Source organism: Giraffa tippelskirchi, chromosome 1 (assembly GCF_054371585.1).
Source record: "Giraffa tippelskirchi isolate mGirTip1 chromosome 1, T2T-mGirTip1v1.2.pri, whole genome shotgun sequence".
Lineage (NCBI taxonomy): Eukaryota > Metazoa > Chordata > Mammalia > Artiodactyla > Giraffidae > Giraffa > Giraffa tippelskirchi.
In genome coordinates this window covers 13,934,540-13,950,345 of record NC_137275.1, presented here as the reverse complement: position 1 = coordinate 13,950,345, position 15,806 = coordinate 13,934,540, and the positions used below count along the sequence as shown (strand labels likewise).

The following is a 15,806-nucleotide window of genomic DNA, read 5'->3' as shown; positions in this document are numbered from 1 at the left end:
GAATTTTGAAACACCTTTTGAGCGAGTATCTCCTGGTGGACTCGGGACCTGGGGGTTCACATTCCTTTAACTCTTACCCTTCAGGGTCTTGATTTGCTCTGATGCTGCTGTTCAGTCCCCTAGGCCACTGGGAGCTTTCTGCTGTGTTACCATTTCCTTGTGTCCAAACAGTAACACTTTCTGTGCATGCGTGCTAAGGCACTTCAGTCAGGTCCAACTCTTTGTGACCCCATGGACTGTAGCCCTCCAGGCTCCTCTGTCCATGGGATTCTCCAAGCAAGAATACTGGAGTGGGTTGCTATTTCCTCCTCCAGGGGATTTTCCTGACCTTGGGATCGAACCCACATCTCTTATGTCTCCTGCACTGGGAGTCTGGTTCTTAACACTTTCTACTTAGGTAGAATTGATTTTTAGCAAAGGTTTTAAGAGAAAAGGAAATCTTTTTAATAAAGGAGAAAAAGTGGGCATTGTTTTGACCAGTAAGAATAGTGATAGAGTGGATTCAGAGGACCTTTCCTCTTCTAATTCTAGAATTGGCTGCTCTGAACAGAGGGAGGGGAGACTGGTACTTCCTGAGCCTCCGTCATGTGCCAGGCACACACCGGGTGCTGTGACTTCATCTGTCACCAAGGCCTCAGCCTCCTTCCCCTCTTTCACCCACAACATGGAAAGAAGTGCCAAGCCCTTTCTATTCTCTCCCGATGCCTCTGGAATCCTGCCCTCCTCACCCTGTCCAAGGCTCAGCTCCTTCCTGGACTGTTGCCTGAATTCCACCTTGCCCTCTTTGCCCAGCAGTCAGACCTCCACAGAAGCTGCGAGAATGGCTCATCACCACCTCTGGTCTGACCGCATCAGTCCCCTTGGTAAAGCTCTCAGTGGCAAAGCCATCAGCTTCTGGAGAATGTCCAAATCCCGCCCCCCCCCCAGTGCCCTGCAGCTCTTGGTTTGCCCTCAGCGCCCCCACCCCTCACTCACCTCCCCTGGGTCTTGTGTATCAGGCTTCCCCACATCTTCAGGTCACTGGGTTCCCCTTCATGTCGGTGGATGGGGGCGGTGCTCAGCCTTCCCTGTTCCTTCTCTGGATCATCCTTTCTCCCTCCTGTCACCTGGTTGGCTCCTATTTTCCCCCTCTGCCCGGTCACTTCCCCTCTGTCCACTCTGGGCCCCTCAGGCTGCTCCGAGCCCCTCTGGGCCCACTCTCCCGGGTCACACTGGGCTTTTGTCATCTGTTAGTAGGAACATCTCCTCCATTTTCTGTTGAAACCGTTGTGATTAGGAACCCGGGCTGAGCCCTCTCTGTGTCCCCACATGTAATGCAGGGCCTGGCACATCGTGGGGGCTTATGAATGGTTGCAGGTGGTGATTTTGGAGGGAGGAAGTTCCCAGTTTCCACAGTTCACAGGTCTTTGGATGTAGATGCCTCCTTGTAAGTCTGGGCTCCAGCTTGGGGGCTCTGGGACCCCAGACACTAAAGAGAAGCAGCTGGGCTCTGGGGTCTGGCAGAATTGGGCTCAGATTCGTTGCCTTATCTCCTTTGCCATCAATTTCAGCTATTGTAAAATGGGCCAAATTCCTTATCATGTGGTATTTGTAAGGAATAAAGGGGTCATCGTTCGCATAAAGGGGTCTGGCAGTTGGCTGGTATTATTTTTCCCCTTAGACCGTGGCTCCTCAAATACTTAAGGCTGCTTTTCATAAAATCCCTCATCTTCTGGGATAGTTGAAGCCCCCTTTCCCCAGTGCCATCACCACATCTGTTTAAACAACCTCTCATGTCCTTTAATACCAACATTTTGAGGCTGTTAGGCAGTGCTGGGTGATTTTTCTTGAGTCTGAAACATCTTAGAGGTAACAGATTGCACAGGAGGCCTCAGCTGACGGACCCCAGCTTTATTTTTAGCACCCAGAGACTTGTATAGATGGTTCAGTTGATTTTTCTCCCCCATGAGCGATCTCTTACAGTGGAAGCTGGCACCACACCAAGCCACAGCTTGGAACAAATTTCTAATTCTCATGTATGGAGCAGGTGCTGAAGCTCGGCTGGATGGCGAAGCAAATCCAAATTCTTAGTCAGCACCCAGCCACCTGTAGGCTGGGCATGTTCTCTGCACAGAGAGCCAAGGAAGGGACCGACCAAGGCCCCTCCCCATGCTGAAACCCTAAAGCCTAGGGTTCAACCCTGCCTCAACACTCCCTTGCCCAGTGACACTGCCTGTCACTCAGGCTTTCTGAGCCTTGATTTTCTCTTCCATTCAATAGGGTGTGCCTCCTGTGCTGGGGGCTGTGATAGCAGAATGGCTGGTGAATATAGAGTCTGATGTGCTGTAGGCAGGATCCACACCAGCCCATGACCACTGTCAAGAACCTTAAAGGCTGCCTCTTCTCATACTCCCACAGATAAGGAAAGTGGGGTGTGTCTACTCAGAAATGCCTTGAGTCTGAATCCCCTAGATTGGCTTTCCACCCAGAAAGCACACTGTTAAACTGTTATCAGCATCACTGCTTTGGGGGCTCAGCAAGGCCAAGGGGTTTGTCAGTTTCCACCCTAGTGGAGGGTGCATGCACGCTGTCCATGGTGCTGACTCCAAAGCCAGTGCTGCCTCCTATTATCACCCTCACCACCTCCCACACCACCTTCACCTCTTACTGAGCACTTACTCTGTGCCAGGCAGCGCTCAATCACCGTGCACATATTCACCTACTTAATTCTCCCACATCACTGTGGAGTAAGCATGATTAACATCCCCCCTTTGCAGGGGAGGTAATTGCCATGGACAGAGGAGCCTGGTGGGCTACAGTCCGTGGGGTTGCAGAGTCAGACATGACTTAGCCACTGAACAACATCAACTAAGCCACAGAAAGGTTAAGCAATCTACCCAGAGTCACTCAGCTGGCAAGTGGGTGGGATTCAGACTTGGGGCATCTGGACACAGAACTGTGCATGTCACCATCACGCCACACTGCTTCTCAGTCATGATATTAACAATCCCCATGACAGCCATGTCATTGCACATTTTTCTTGCAGTCACTGAGCTGAATACACTGCACTTGCTACCCTTAATCCTCATGGCAGCTCACCTAGGTGGTGCTGTCATTCCATTATGCAGCTGTGAAGATGAGTTATGAGAAGTGGAGGCACTTGCCCATGGCTCCTCCTGGCCCTGGTCACTCAGATTGCCTTTCCATCTCCACCCATGCAGTCGTTTCAGGCTCTTGTTTTAGATCCTAAGGTGCTTTTCACACTGTTGCAGGACAAAGTGGGGATTAATTCATTACATAGGTGACCAGATGCATGGGCATTGGCAGCTGTATGATGTTCCTAACATTTCCTCTGGGTGGTGGGACATACAACTCTATGGTGTTTCCTGTCCCTTCCTGAAAGGCCTCCGTGGCACTTGTGTAACACACTCCTGATTAACCTCCACTTTGACCCCAGGCTAGAACCCTGTCACCCACCTTCTCTCTCTCCCTCTTAGGGCTCAAGCAACCTGCCCTCTCTCAACTCTTCACCCTCATTCTTCCCCCTTACCGGAACATTTCTGCCAGCCCGACCCTCTGCCTGGATAACTCCTACTCACACTCTGGCCTCAGCTGAATGCCTTTGCCTCAGAGGACCTTTCCCTGACTCTCCAGACCAGCTCAGGGCCTTGTTATCTCATCACAGGTGCCCTTTATGTGTCTCCTGGAGCATCCATCATGGGGCTAGTATCTGGTTTCACCGGTGGGCTAGGAGCCCTGAAAGGTTGAGACAGGATCTGGTTTGCCCCTTCTTGGTGCCATGGAAGGGAGCCACCTAGCTGTGCATCCTAGCTGTGTCCCACCTTGGGTTTCCCCTCCCAACCCTGAGTTGGATGCAAACCCAGGCATGTAACCCAGCGCGAACCCCCCCTGTCCTTCTAGGGTGCAATGAACATTATACCATTGGCAACCGGCATAATTTCAAGTCTGTTTCAGAGGAAGAGAACTCCACTGATTCTAGCTACCTTTAATTGTTGCTCAAAGTACCAGCCATGTGCTAGGTCCTTATCTCCTTGATGAAGGAGATGTCATCTCCTTAAAACTTCACTACCTCCCTGCAAAGCAGATGGTATCCACTCATTCTACAGAGTTTTGCAAACAAGCAGGTCACAGAGAGGCTGAGAAGTTTTCCTGAGGTCACATAGCTGTTGTTTGAAGGGGCCCAGACTGTCCAGCCCTGGTTTTTGTGACTGAGAAATCAGAGCTTTCTTGCATGTCTAAGCATTTGGGAATCACATAAGCTGGCCTGTGGTAGAGGTGCGCAAACTGCTCATCACACAGAGAAAACACTCCAGGGTTTCAGTGAGCTTGCGCAGTGAGCAATTACTCAGAATGGCTCCTCTTTCATGGCCCCAGCATTTTCTCAGAGTGAGATTGCTCCATCACAGTTCATAAGATTCTGAGCAGAGAAGAGAAGGAGGCTGTTATGGGCTGAATTTTGTCCCAACCCCCCAAAAAAGCTGTATATTGAAGTTATATCCCCCAGTACCTCAGGATATGACTATATCTAGAAATGGGTCTTTAAAGAGGTGATTAAGGTAAAATGAGGTCACTAGGGTGGGTCCCCATCCAATGTGACTGGTGTATTTATAAGAGGAGGAGACTAGCACCCAGACACACACAGAGGGGATGATCACGTGAGGACACAGGGCGAAGACAGCTATCCACAAGCCCAGGACAGAGGCCTCAGAAGGAACCAACCTGCCAACACCTTAATCTAGGACTTCTAGCCTCCACACCGTGAGAGGATAATTTTCTATTGTTTAAGTCACTCATTTCACTATGGCGACCCGAGCAAACTGATACAGAGGCACAGGTTGCCAGGAAGCTCCTATAGAATCTCGCTTGGTTAGTGGAATGCCCTTACCTCATGCTTGTAGCCAGGTCATCTTTTGGAGAAAATTTGCTGAAAAAAAGCAGCTTTGCTGGCCATGCCCCAGTGAGACTGCCTCCACATGCAGGAGGCCTTCCAGGCCCCTCTACGCATCCTTGGGGAGCGTGTGTGAGAGGCCTCTTGTGGTGTGACCCTTGGCAGAGCTGCCTCCATCCTTACTCCTGCTTGATAACCATGTTAACAGCCTCCCCTTCCTGAGAGCATGCTTCTACGAGGACATCTGGATAAACCACACTTTGCTGTGTTCAGTCAGTGGAGCCCAAAGCTACATCTTTCTCATCATGGACCCCTTGCCCACTCTCAACATCCAGCTTGCCCAGGACGCAGCCAGTCCAGCAAGCCCCAACAGCAGGGTCTTTGGGGGTGCTGACCCCATGGGAGAACTCCATGGTACGTGGAGATACAATCACTCTGGAACAGAGCGGGCAGTGGGAGCAACAGTTAAGAAGGCTGGAAGTTAGGAAGCCAAGATTTATCCTTGCTCTGCTTCTACCTCTGGTCCTGGGCCAGTCACCTCCCTGCCCTTGCTTCCCTCTCCTACTTCATGGGATTGGAGGGTGGGTTGTCCCTTTCTGCAGGGATGCCCAGGTGCCTGGCCTGCAGGGGACTGCCCTCACCAACTCTCCAAGTGTCTGACAGTGTCTCCAGGCTTAGTTACTTGCTGTATCTTCAGAGTCATTTGTCACAGCATAGCCACTAAAGCCCTTCACAACATTAGTTGATACTTGTGTGATTCCTGGGTGTCCATGGAGTGCTTTCCATACCCATTTCTCATTGGAGCTCCTCCCTGAAATGAACCAATGACATTTATTCATTTCACGTGCCAGACTCATTTTATGGTGAGCGGAGATCTGCCCGGGGGAATGAATGACAGCACTTGTGCCTGTGATCCTGGGACGGGTAAGGGAGACTGAGGTTCAGAGAGCCGCAGCTCAGAGAAGCGAGGGCCACAGAAGCACAGCCACCTTCTCTCCGATGTTTCAGGACCCTCCAAGTGAGATCCCACACAGACCAGTGATCGGCCATGGTGCCAGGTGAGTGTGTCCACCCGCGGGTTTCAGGACATCAGGAGATGCCCTTGGCAGCAAGAGATGAAGGCGTTTCTACAAAAATCTCTGCAAACTTGATGAATTCTGCAGAAGACCCACCTGAATTACATTCCTGTGTCCTTGGTGAGAAGAACCACAGACTTCACTCTGGGATGGAATAAACCCTTGTTTCTGAGCTTTACTCACCTCCAGGCATTTTACAAACTGGCAGTTAAGGGAGGCTTCTGTTACAACAGCAAGATTGCAACTCCTCTTCTAAATCCCAGGGTCAGCAAAGAGTAGCCCAGCGGGGAGAGGTGGGTGCAAGAATTTTATAAAGCTTGATGGGCACACTGCCATGCCCATTCATTTACATATTATCTGTGGCTGTTTTTGCATCACAGAAGCAGAGTTGGGTAGCAGGAGGAGATCTTGTCGCCTGCCAAGCCTGAAATATTTCCTCTCTGGCCCTTTACAGAAATTGTCTGCTGACCCTGGCCTGGAGGGTTGCACTTGTGTTTGTTCACACAAGCACCGAAGGAAAAGGGGCTGGAGCCAGGCAGCTGCTAGAAGCAGCGCCAATTTCCCAGGCCCCCTCCTGCCCACCCGCCCACACTCCCATGACTGGGCCTTTCCTCTCCTGCTCCTGGAGCCTCCGCCCACACTGGTCCAGAGAAGCTGAGTGACTGGCCCAAGAGAGTCTCCACATGGATTAAAGACAGATTTGAGCATGGAATCCAGGCTCCCTGGCAGCCAGTTCCACAGTTGCCTGCAGGGTTATGCCATGTTCCTTCTTGCTAGCTCACCTACTCCACACCAGGCCCTGTCCTCAGCATATCATGTGCATCATCTTAATTATAAGAGGTAGACTAAGGATTTACAGGGAGAAACAATGATTTATCATAAGAAATCTTGTAACTGAATAACTGGCTTCCGTGGTGGCTCAGTGTTAAAGAATCCACCTGCCGATGCAGGAGATGCAGGAGATGCGGGTTCAATCCCTGTCAGGGCGATCCCCTGGAGTAGGAAATGGCAACCCACTCCAGTATTCTTGCCTGGAAAATTCCATGGACAGAGGATCGTGGCAGACTACAGACCACAGGACCACAGAGAGTCGGACATGACTGAACAACTAAGCATACACACTTCCCTAGGAGGTAAGGTGTGGTGGTGATGGTTTAGGGGCTTCTCTGGTGGCTCAGTCAGTAAAGAATCTGCCTGCAATGCAGGAGAAGTTTCAGTCCCTGGGTTGGGAAGATCCCCTGGAGAAGGAAATGGCAACCCACTCCAGTCTTCTGGCCTCTGAAATCCCATGGACAGAGGACGAGGGTAAGGTATACCATTGTCATTTTGAACTTGGGGAAAGTGAAGCACAGAGAGGTCTAGAGACTTGTACACACAGCTGGCAAGCAGACGGAGCCTGGATTCAGCCCCAGGCTGTCAGGTTGTTCTCACCCCATTCTTCCATGTCTCCCCAGTCACAGCATATTGCATATTGTAGGTTCTGGAGCTCAATTCTATTGCTCTCCCCAGCTGGCCGCCCTCTGCCTGGTCCTGAACAAGCGACTTCTCCTTGCTGAGCCCCTGTTTCCTCATCTACAAGAGGGGGCATCTCACCTACAGGTGGAGAGGATACAACAGACACAGATGTGATGCCATCTGCTTGGAGCCAGGCCACAGGGCATCTCAGGTGGGCATGGGTACCAAGTTAGTATAAACTGAAGTCTGGGGTATAAATGATTTTGCCTGCACTCAGATGAGTGAAAACGGTCAGCCAATGTTTGCAGCCTAGAAAGAAGGCCTTCTCTTGTGGCTGGGGGCAGGAGGAGAAGGGCACCTATGGAGCAGGGCAGTGCAGCAGGGGGGAACCCAGCCCCATTTTAGGAAGCTCACTCTGGCTGAGGCTGGGGGGCTGATCAGGAGCAGGGAGGCCCCCTGGGGCAGAGGCAGCCTGGGTTGAGGGCCAGAGCAAAGGGACCTCCAAATGGAGGAGCCAGGACTTGGAGGCAGGCTGGATGTGATGAAGGAAGGAGCGGGGCAGGGGATTCCAAACCTGCCCTGATTACTGGCTCAGCATTTCAGGGCTGGAGCTGCCAAAACGGACCTGCAGGGAAAGAAGCGGTCTGGAATGGATGTTGAGGAAGATGTCTATGGTCCCGGCATGATGCCCATGTCTTTATTTCCCAGCTTCCAGGAAGCAACCTGGGTGTCTGAGTTTCCTACAGATGGCATAACTGTTCACAGACCATTTGGTTTAAAACAATAAAAATCTATTGTCTCACAGTTCCAGAGGTCTGAAGTTTGCAAAATTAAGGTGTTGTCAGGGCTGTGTTCCTCTGAAGGCTCCTGGGGAGGGTCCTTCCATGCTTCTCCCAGCTCCTGCAGCCCCAGGCATCGCTCCAGCCTCTGCCTCTGAGATGGCCTTCTCCTCGGGGTGTGTCTGCTTCTCCTTCTGTGTCTCTTGTAAGGAACTTGTGATCAGATTTAGGGCCCACCCAGGTAATCTAGGAAGACCCCCCCCCCCATCTTGAGATCCTGAACTTGATCATATGTACAAAGACCCTTTTTCCAAATAAGTTCACATTCACAATCTCTGGGGGTTGGGACATGGATATGTATTGGTGGGGGGTGGGGAACCATTCAACTTACTGCACTGGAGAGAATTACCTTGCCCTCAGCCAAAGGGTGGGGACCAGAACTAGTCTACCTTCTGCCCTTATTCTCGCTGCGTGACCTGCTCCTCTCTCCCCCTACCTGTGTCTGACAAACTTTCCTTGTAGGGAAAAATCATTTTTAGCTGCCAAAGTGTGATTGAAAGTGAAACAAAAGCCATCAGGCACTTGGAGTACAATTAAATGGAAAAACAGAACATGAATAATTCATCCAGCTTTGCCAGGGGGAGGGGGTCTCGTAAATGAGTCTAATTATACATCTTCCCAAGAGAGGTCAGTCCTGCTGCGGAAAAAGCACTGCCTACACGTGGGATTCTTGCAGCTGATTCCAAAATGGGGCTGGGGGCAGGACCTTAGGGGTTAATCCTCAAAATGAAATGGCGTTCCAGGGTCATAATCAACGTCTCATTTTGCAAATAGGGGAAAACTAGGTTTATGGATGGAAATGATTTTTGTATATGGAACTGAACATTCCAGAGAGAGCTAGGACCCAGACACCTGGCCCAAGACCCCCAACTTCCAACCCAACACTGGTCTTGCCAATGTCAAGGCCACCGTGGACGGTCGAGTGTCTCAAAGTCCACAGGCATGTGGCCACTCAGGTGGGAGTCCCAAAGGAGTGTTTGTGGTCTCTGTTTGGGACGTTAATTACAGAGATATAGAGGCCTCCCCAGGGCTTCCCAGGTGGCACAGTGCTAAAGAATCCACCTGCAGGGCAGGAGACAAAAGAGATGCAGGTTCAATCCCTGGGTTGGGAAGATCCCCTGGAGGCGGAAAGTGGCAGACCCCTCCAGTATTCCTGCCTGGAGAATCCCACGGACAGAGGAGCCTGGTGGGCTACAGTCCATGGGGTCACAGAGTCAGACACGGCTGAGTGACTAAGCACACACACACATGCTTTTCCCCACCTACTTCCCTAGTCAGGAGTCCATCTCCAGGCATCTGCTCAGTGATGTGACCACACAGATTTAGCAGGGACAGACCTGCTCAGTCATTCACCCCTCACACACCCGATGGCCAGCGAGGAGCTGGACACCCACAAGGAGAGCCTTGTCCTTGAGCGGAGCTAGAGGCAGTGGAGAAGCCATCCTGAGAGCAGGTGATGGTGGACCCAACTGGATGGCCACGCCCTGAAGGACACTGTGCTGTCCGAGGTGGCGGGGGTGGCTGTGGACCATGGGATTCAGAGGCATAGGTTGGCTGTGACCGTGTTCTTGTCTTCCTCCATCAGCATCACGTGGAAATAGGTCCTGTGCTTCACATCATCTTTCCCCAGCACCCACTGCATCCTGGCCTTTGTTTGAAACAACAAGAGATTCCCGGAGTGATGCATGAGTCATAAAAGCTGTGGTGCAGGGCTGTTGGTGGGATGCAGGCATCAGGGACTCAGCCTCCTCAGCCCATAGGACCCCGGTCCATGTGGGTTCCCCTTCAGCTGGCTCTGGGTAGCTCTGGCTCAGGCATGTTCACTGTAGAGCCTGCAGACCTGATCAAGCCGTGTGGACTCAAGCCATCATGGCCTTGGTCAAAGTTCTAGTGAGTGTCTTCAGAAGGCTGGCCAAAGCTGAACCTGGTTGTCATGAGGCTGTCAGAAGGGCTGTTAGAGAGAGGTGGGTCACGGGAAACAGAAAGCGGGAAGCAGGGACTCTGTGATCAAGCAAAAGGCCACACTCCTTTGCTTAGCCTTGGCCCCTGTGTGAGTCTGGGGCCAGGATCTGGGAACCTGGGAGAGGAGACTTCAACATACCACACTGCCTTCTCTCTGGCCACCAGGGTCCACAGCCTCCCAGGTCAGAAAGTGTTTCATAAACCCCAGCTTCAGTATCCACGAGCCAGAGACTTCAGACATCATATTTCTGCTCCTTCTCTGTTGAGCTCGGTTCTAGAACATCCAGAAAATCTGGAAAGGAGAGAGAATTTGGATGCTGATTCAATCAAGGGGGTCAGGTGACCCTCAATTAACAATCAGAAAGTCTCAGAAATGACAGCAGCCCCCTCACGCTACGAGTCCCCCGCAGGTCACCTTAGGCTCACAGCACAGCATGTGCTGGCTCTCAGAGCTTCGGCCTGGAAGTGACACGCGTCACTTGTCACTTCTGTGCTCCATTCATTGACAAAAGCAACAAGTCATGATGACCTGAGTCCCCTCGGGTGGCGGGACAGGTCTCCCTGTGATGCTCAGAGGACCACCTGCAAGGCAAACGTCTTCACTTCCCGAGGAGGGTGTAACCCTGGGAAACACGATGAAAACCCATGTCCCTTGACAACTGACACAACCAGGACTCGAACCCAACCTGCGTGCCCTGAGGACTGTATTTGTTTCTTCCAGCCCCTCTCTAGCTTTTTTGTCCCGGGTCCTGCAGGAGAATCTGGTCCCTGTTTACAGAACGTCTGACAGGTGCTGTACTGATGTGCATGACATTTCATAAACAACAGCACTTTTTCTCCAGACATCACCTAAAGTTCAGTAGGGAATTAAAGTGGTTGGGAGGAGGCACAGTCCCGTGGAAAGTCATCAATGGGAGCTCAGACCTGCAAGGACAGGGCTGCAGGTTGATGTTGGTGGAATTCGCATCCTAGATGTCTTGGCTCTTTTTCTCTCTGAAACTTCAGTCTCACTTTTTCACGATTTAACCTCTGCTTCTTATTGAACCAGAAACCACAGTTTCCTGGGAAACCAATCCAGGCACTGACAGCATGCCTCCTTTTTTCCCTCTGTTTTGATGTGATTCTAAGTTTCCGGTTAATGGTGTGCGTCTAGCAGGCAAGATTTGAGCATTTGCACAGAGACCCTCCTTGGTGCCTCTGACTGCAACAGATTCAACCATGTTTTCTGATGTTTTATAAACTCTGCTGTTTACAGAAGTCGGAAAATACCTCTTTCTTACTCAGAGAGGAAGCAGCCTGGGGCAGATGGAAGAGGCAGGGCTGACAGCAGATGAATCTCAGAGTTTCAATTGGTATTTTCCAGATAATAAAAATAATAAGAGCAACGGACTATGTGTCAGGCAGTTGTCAAGGGCTTTGCCTCCTCTCATCTTTACAGCAAATCTATGAGGTTAGAACTGTTAGCCCATTTTACAGATGAGGAAACTGAGGCATCGGGAGCTGAGAAACTCACCCAGGATCACGCAGCCAGGAGGTGGCAGAACTGGAATTCTCTGAATCCAGAGCCCACATGCAAAGAAGAGGGAGGAGGGGGCTTTTCAGAGGGGGCTTTTCAGAGGGCTTTTCAGAAGGGGCTGCAGAGTTCCCACAGGGCTGGGGAGAACAGAGACCAAGGGTTTTGCTGTCTGACAGGAAAGTGCCTTCAGGGCACAGAGACTAACAAGATCTGAAGCAGGAAAGATAGAAAGAGGCCAGGGTATGCTAGGCCTTGGATGCTATATCCAGGGGTTCCAATTTGCTGTTGTAGGCAATGGGGGATGGACAGGAATCCAGGCTCACCACTTACTGCTGAGTCACCATGGACTGGTTGTTTACTCTCTCTGGGCTCCAGCCTATCAGCCAAGGATACTTCCTTTCCAAGCAACAAAATTCTTGGCCCTAAACAGAAAATGCTAGTTTCACTTCCTTACAGCCCTTCACAGGTAAGCAGGGCCAGGCTATCTCCCTGTGAGCCAAACAAAGGCACCCTAGCCCAAGGGTCAGGCGGAGGGGGCCAGACAGGGCTCCCTGAGGCAGGCCATTGTGTAGGCCTATAATAACAAAGCTATGACAAACCTAGACAGCATATTAAAAAGCAGAGACATTACTTTGCTGACAAAGGTCCGTACAGTCAAGGCTATGGTTTTTCCAGTGGTCATGTATGGATGTGAGAGTTGGACCATAAAAAGGCTGACTGCCGAAGAACTGATGCTTTTGAACTGTGGTGTTGGAGAAGACTCTTGAGAGTCCCTTGGACTGCAAGGAGATCCAACCAGTCAATCCTAAAGGAAATCATTCCTAAGTATTCATTGCAAAGACTGATGCTGAAACTTAAGCTGCAATACTTTGGCTACCTGATGTGAAGAGCTGACTCACTGGAAAAGATCCTGATGCTGGGAAAGACTGAAGGCAGGAGGAGAAGGGGACAACAGAGGAAGAGATGGTTGGATGGCATCACTGACTCAATGGACATGAGTTTGAGCAAGCTCCAGGAGATGGTGAAGGACAGGGAAGCCTGGTGTGCTGCAGTCCAGGGGTCGCAAAGAGTTGGACACGACTGAGTGACTGAACAACAACAAAACAGAAAATGGATTTATTGGCTCACATATTTAACCATCCAGGGGTCAAGGCTTCAGGTGGATCCTGATCTAGGATTCTAAAGACACTGCCAGATCTCTCTCTCTATCCACTCTGTCTTTGGGGCTGTCTGCTCCATCCCCAGGCTCGGTTTCGCCTTGTCATGGCAGCAGACACAATCCCTTCCTCTCCACACCACCCAGCCCTGCAGAGATGACAGAGCTATATCCAGCATTCCCCGTATTTGAGTCTGGAGTCCTCTACTGGCACATCTAGTGCCTTATGCTCATCCCTCATGGTGATGTGAGTGGGAATGGAAGACGCAGGTCAGAGCTGAAAGTCCAGAAGGGCAGAGGACCTCTTCCCCAGAGCAGAGTCTTGATGCTGTGGGCTGAAGGGCCTGGGTCCAGGGGCTGTGGAGGGGAGCCAACCCATACCAGTCCACTCAGATCATACACAATACACAGAGTGATGGGAAAGAACTGAAGTTCTTCACCTATTGTGTCCATAGCCCTGCACTCAATAAAGGCTCCTGGCCTTCTGATTGGCAAGTGGAAGAGGCGGGGCAGAGGGGAGACGCCTCACGGGTTGCCCTGTGTGGGGGCTGGGCAGCTGATGGGCACCGGCTGGAGAGAGGGTACCAGTCAGGAAGGAGGCAGAGGTCCCGCCTTATGTAGACAGTGGATGGGCACCCACAAGGCGTGTTTGACAGGCAGGTCTGCAGCCTGGGGACTCTGGGGTCAGCTATTTGTCCAAGAGTCTCGGCAATGGAGAGACAGCTCAGACTCGGGGTAGGCGGGTGTGCCCAGGAGAGGTGTCTGGGTTACCCCAGGGTCTCCGAGCGGGGGAAGGCAGAGCCGTGAGGACACCCTCCCTTTGCCGCCCCTTCCTTGACCCGACCGCCCAGACATCGTGGACATTAAACCAGCTAACATGGAGGATCTCACGGAGGTGATCACCGCGTCCGAGTTCCACCCGCATCACTGCAACCTCTTCGTCTACAGCAGCAGCAAGGGCTCCCTGCGCCTCTGTGACATGCGTGCCGCCGCCCTGTGCGACAAGCACTCCAAACGTAAGTGCGCATGCCCGCCAGCGCCCCAGCCCGCCATGGATGTGGGCGGGGCCTCCTGGGGTGGGGTGGGCGGGGCATGGGGGTGTTCTGAATGGGCTGGGTTGGGGGGTGGACTCAGTGCTTCTTTAGTGCTGCTGGCAGGGGACACCCGGTCCTGCCACCCACTGTCCCCACCCCAAGTCCCAGCAGAGATGAGGGCCAGGGAGTGAGCTGGGCACTGGAAGCCAAGGAGGCACCATACTCAACTGTCACCTCCTCCAGGAAGCCTTCCTTGATCCCCACATTGGGTCAGGTCCCTCTTCTGTACCTCCCAGAACCCCCAAAGCTTTCTGCTCATGATTAGACACAGTGCAGAACTTTCTGTGCTGCTCCGCCTCCCCAAGCAGGCTAGGTCACTACATAATGGAACCCCCCACAGAGCAGCCTCGGGGTTGCCACAGAGGTGTCAGGGGATTCAGGGGTGGACGAGGTCCAAGGGAACTTCATATGATAACTAACCACTACAGAACAGCTCACACTGGACACTGAACCAGGCACCCAGCCGTGCTGTCTACCGGCATTAGCTCATCTCCTTGTCACATGAGCTGTCCCAGAGCCCTGCACAGAGGCAAAACGGGCTCCAGAGAGGGGCCCAAGGTCACTCACACTGAAAAGTGGCAGGGTGGGACTTGAACCTGGGACCCTGGGATACCTTGACTGGTGCTCCTCACCCCCAGTCTGGGCTGCCTGGTGCTGGGATTGAGCTGGCGGCTGTCCACTAACGCGGTGCTCCCCAGAGGCACCTGAAGGCAGGGGGTCAGCCCACTACCTCCTCCCTGGATGACCTTGCAGGAGTAACAGTGGGACGGAAGCAGACGTGGCCCTGGTCAGGTGGGCGGGGAATCTAGTTCGTCTCTGTATCCATCCCAGTGCCTCCAGCAGCGTCTGGAAATGTTGAATGAGTGAACGGAGAAACAATGAATGAGTGGTGACCAGTGGCTACTGGAGGGCTTTATCAGTGTCTCGGGGAAGGAGGCAGAGGGCTGTTGGGAGGGACAGAGTTACTCTCTTCCCCGGGGGGCCTGGTTTCCCTAGGCAGCCAGAGAGGACGGTGCTGCCCCAGCTCCCAGGGACTCAGACTCGGGACTCTCTGTAGCCGCCAGCTCCTTCTCCCTCCTTGGCTGAGTTCTGTCCCCTTGTCTCACCCCGTCACCCTTCTCCAGGTTCATCCACACTGCACACACTCTCCCAGCCTTCCTCACATTCACAGCCAGGCAGGATGTCTGCTGTCTGGGTCTGTACTTAGTACCGGAGCCACTGACCGCCATCCACAAGCCCCAGGGCTCCTCCAGCGGAGCTCATGCGTGGTCCTGGGAAAGACGCCTCCCTGGGCACCAAGCCTTCTGAGGGCTGAGCTGTTGGCACTCAGGGTGGGGAGGGCAGATCTGCCTCTCTGGGTGGAGCCGGGGCCACCAGGGCACTCATGTGTCACACGGCAGGCCAGCATGCCCTAGACACTGTCCCTGGGGCGCAGCAGGAACCAATGGACTGACAGTAAACTCCTAACTAGGCAATATGATACTGAGAGGTGGTGAGTGGTATAAACAGCCGCCAGAAAAGCAGAGTGCAGGGAAGGTCATGTCAGCTGCACTGCTTGAGGCAGTTACAGTGGAACAGTCTCTCTGAGGCACTGAGGGGGTGCACCATGCAGAATCTTCTAGAAGAAGGACACAGCAGGAGCAAAGGCTCCAAGATGGGAAGGCACCTGTGTGGCCGGATGATGCCATCTGTGTAATAGAATATTGTTCAGACATTTAAAAAACTGACTTAGGAGGGATTTAATGACATGGGGAAATGATTATGCTGGAAGATTCTATGGGGGCGAAAAGCAGGATAATGACTACTTCACCAAAAGAATG

At 52.4% G+C, this 15,806-nt stretch overlaps 1 protein-coding gene and 2 long non-coding RNA genes across 3 annotated transcripts in view; 1 reads left to right on the top strand and 2 right to left on the bottom strand.

The window, feature by feature from the left end:
- PPP2R2C (protein phosphatase 2 regulatory subunit Bgamma) overlaps positions 1 to 15,806 on the top strand; it is a 158,644-nt gene that overhangs the window by 114,878 nt on the left and 27,960 nt on the right. The window contains exon 6 of the mRNA XM_081496801.1: positions 13,744 to 13,908. Coding sequence (XP_081352927.1) covers positions 13,744 to 13,908 — 165 coding nt within the window. The remainder of the gene's footprint in view (positions 1 to 13,743; positions 13,909 to 15,806) is intronic.
- LOC145509014 (uncharacterized) lies at positions 1,876 to 3,600 on the bottom strand. The gene is made up of 3 exons (XR_014055801.1): positions 3,530 to 3,600; positions 3,079 to 3,242; positions 1,876 to 2,040 (listed from the first exon to the last, which is right to left on the bottom strand). It is a non-coding gene; the product is annotated as an uncharacterized LOC145509014 (long non-coding RNA).
- LOC145509075 (uncharacterized) lies at positions 8,103 to 13,910 on the bottom strand. Its single transcript, XR_014055857.1, has 3 exons — positions 13,770 to 13,910; positions 10,636 to 10,843; positions 8,103 to 10,512 (listed from the first exon to the last, which is right to left on the bottom strand). It is a non-coding gene; the product is annotated as an uncharacterized LOC145509075 (long non-coding RNA).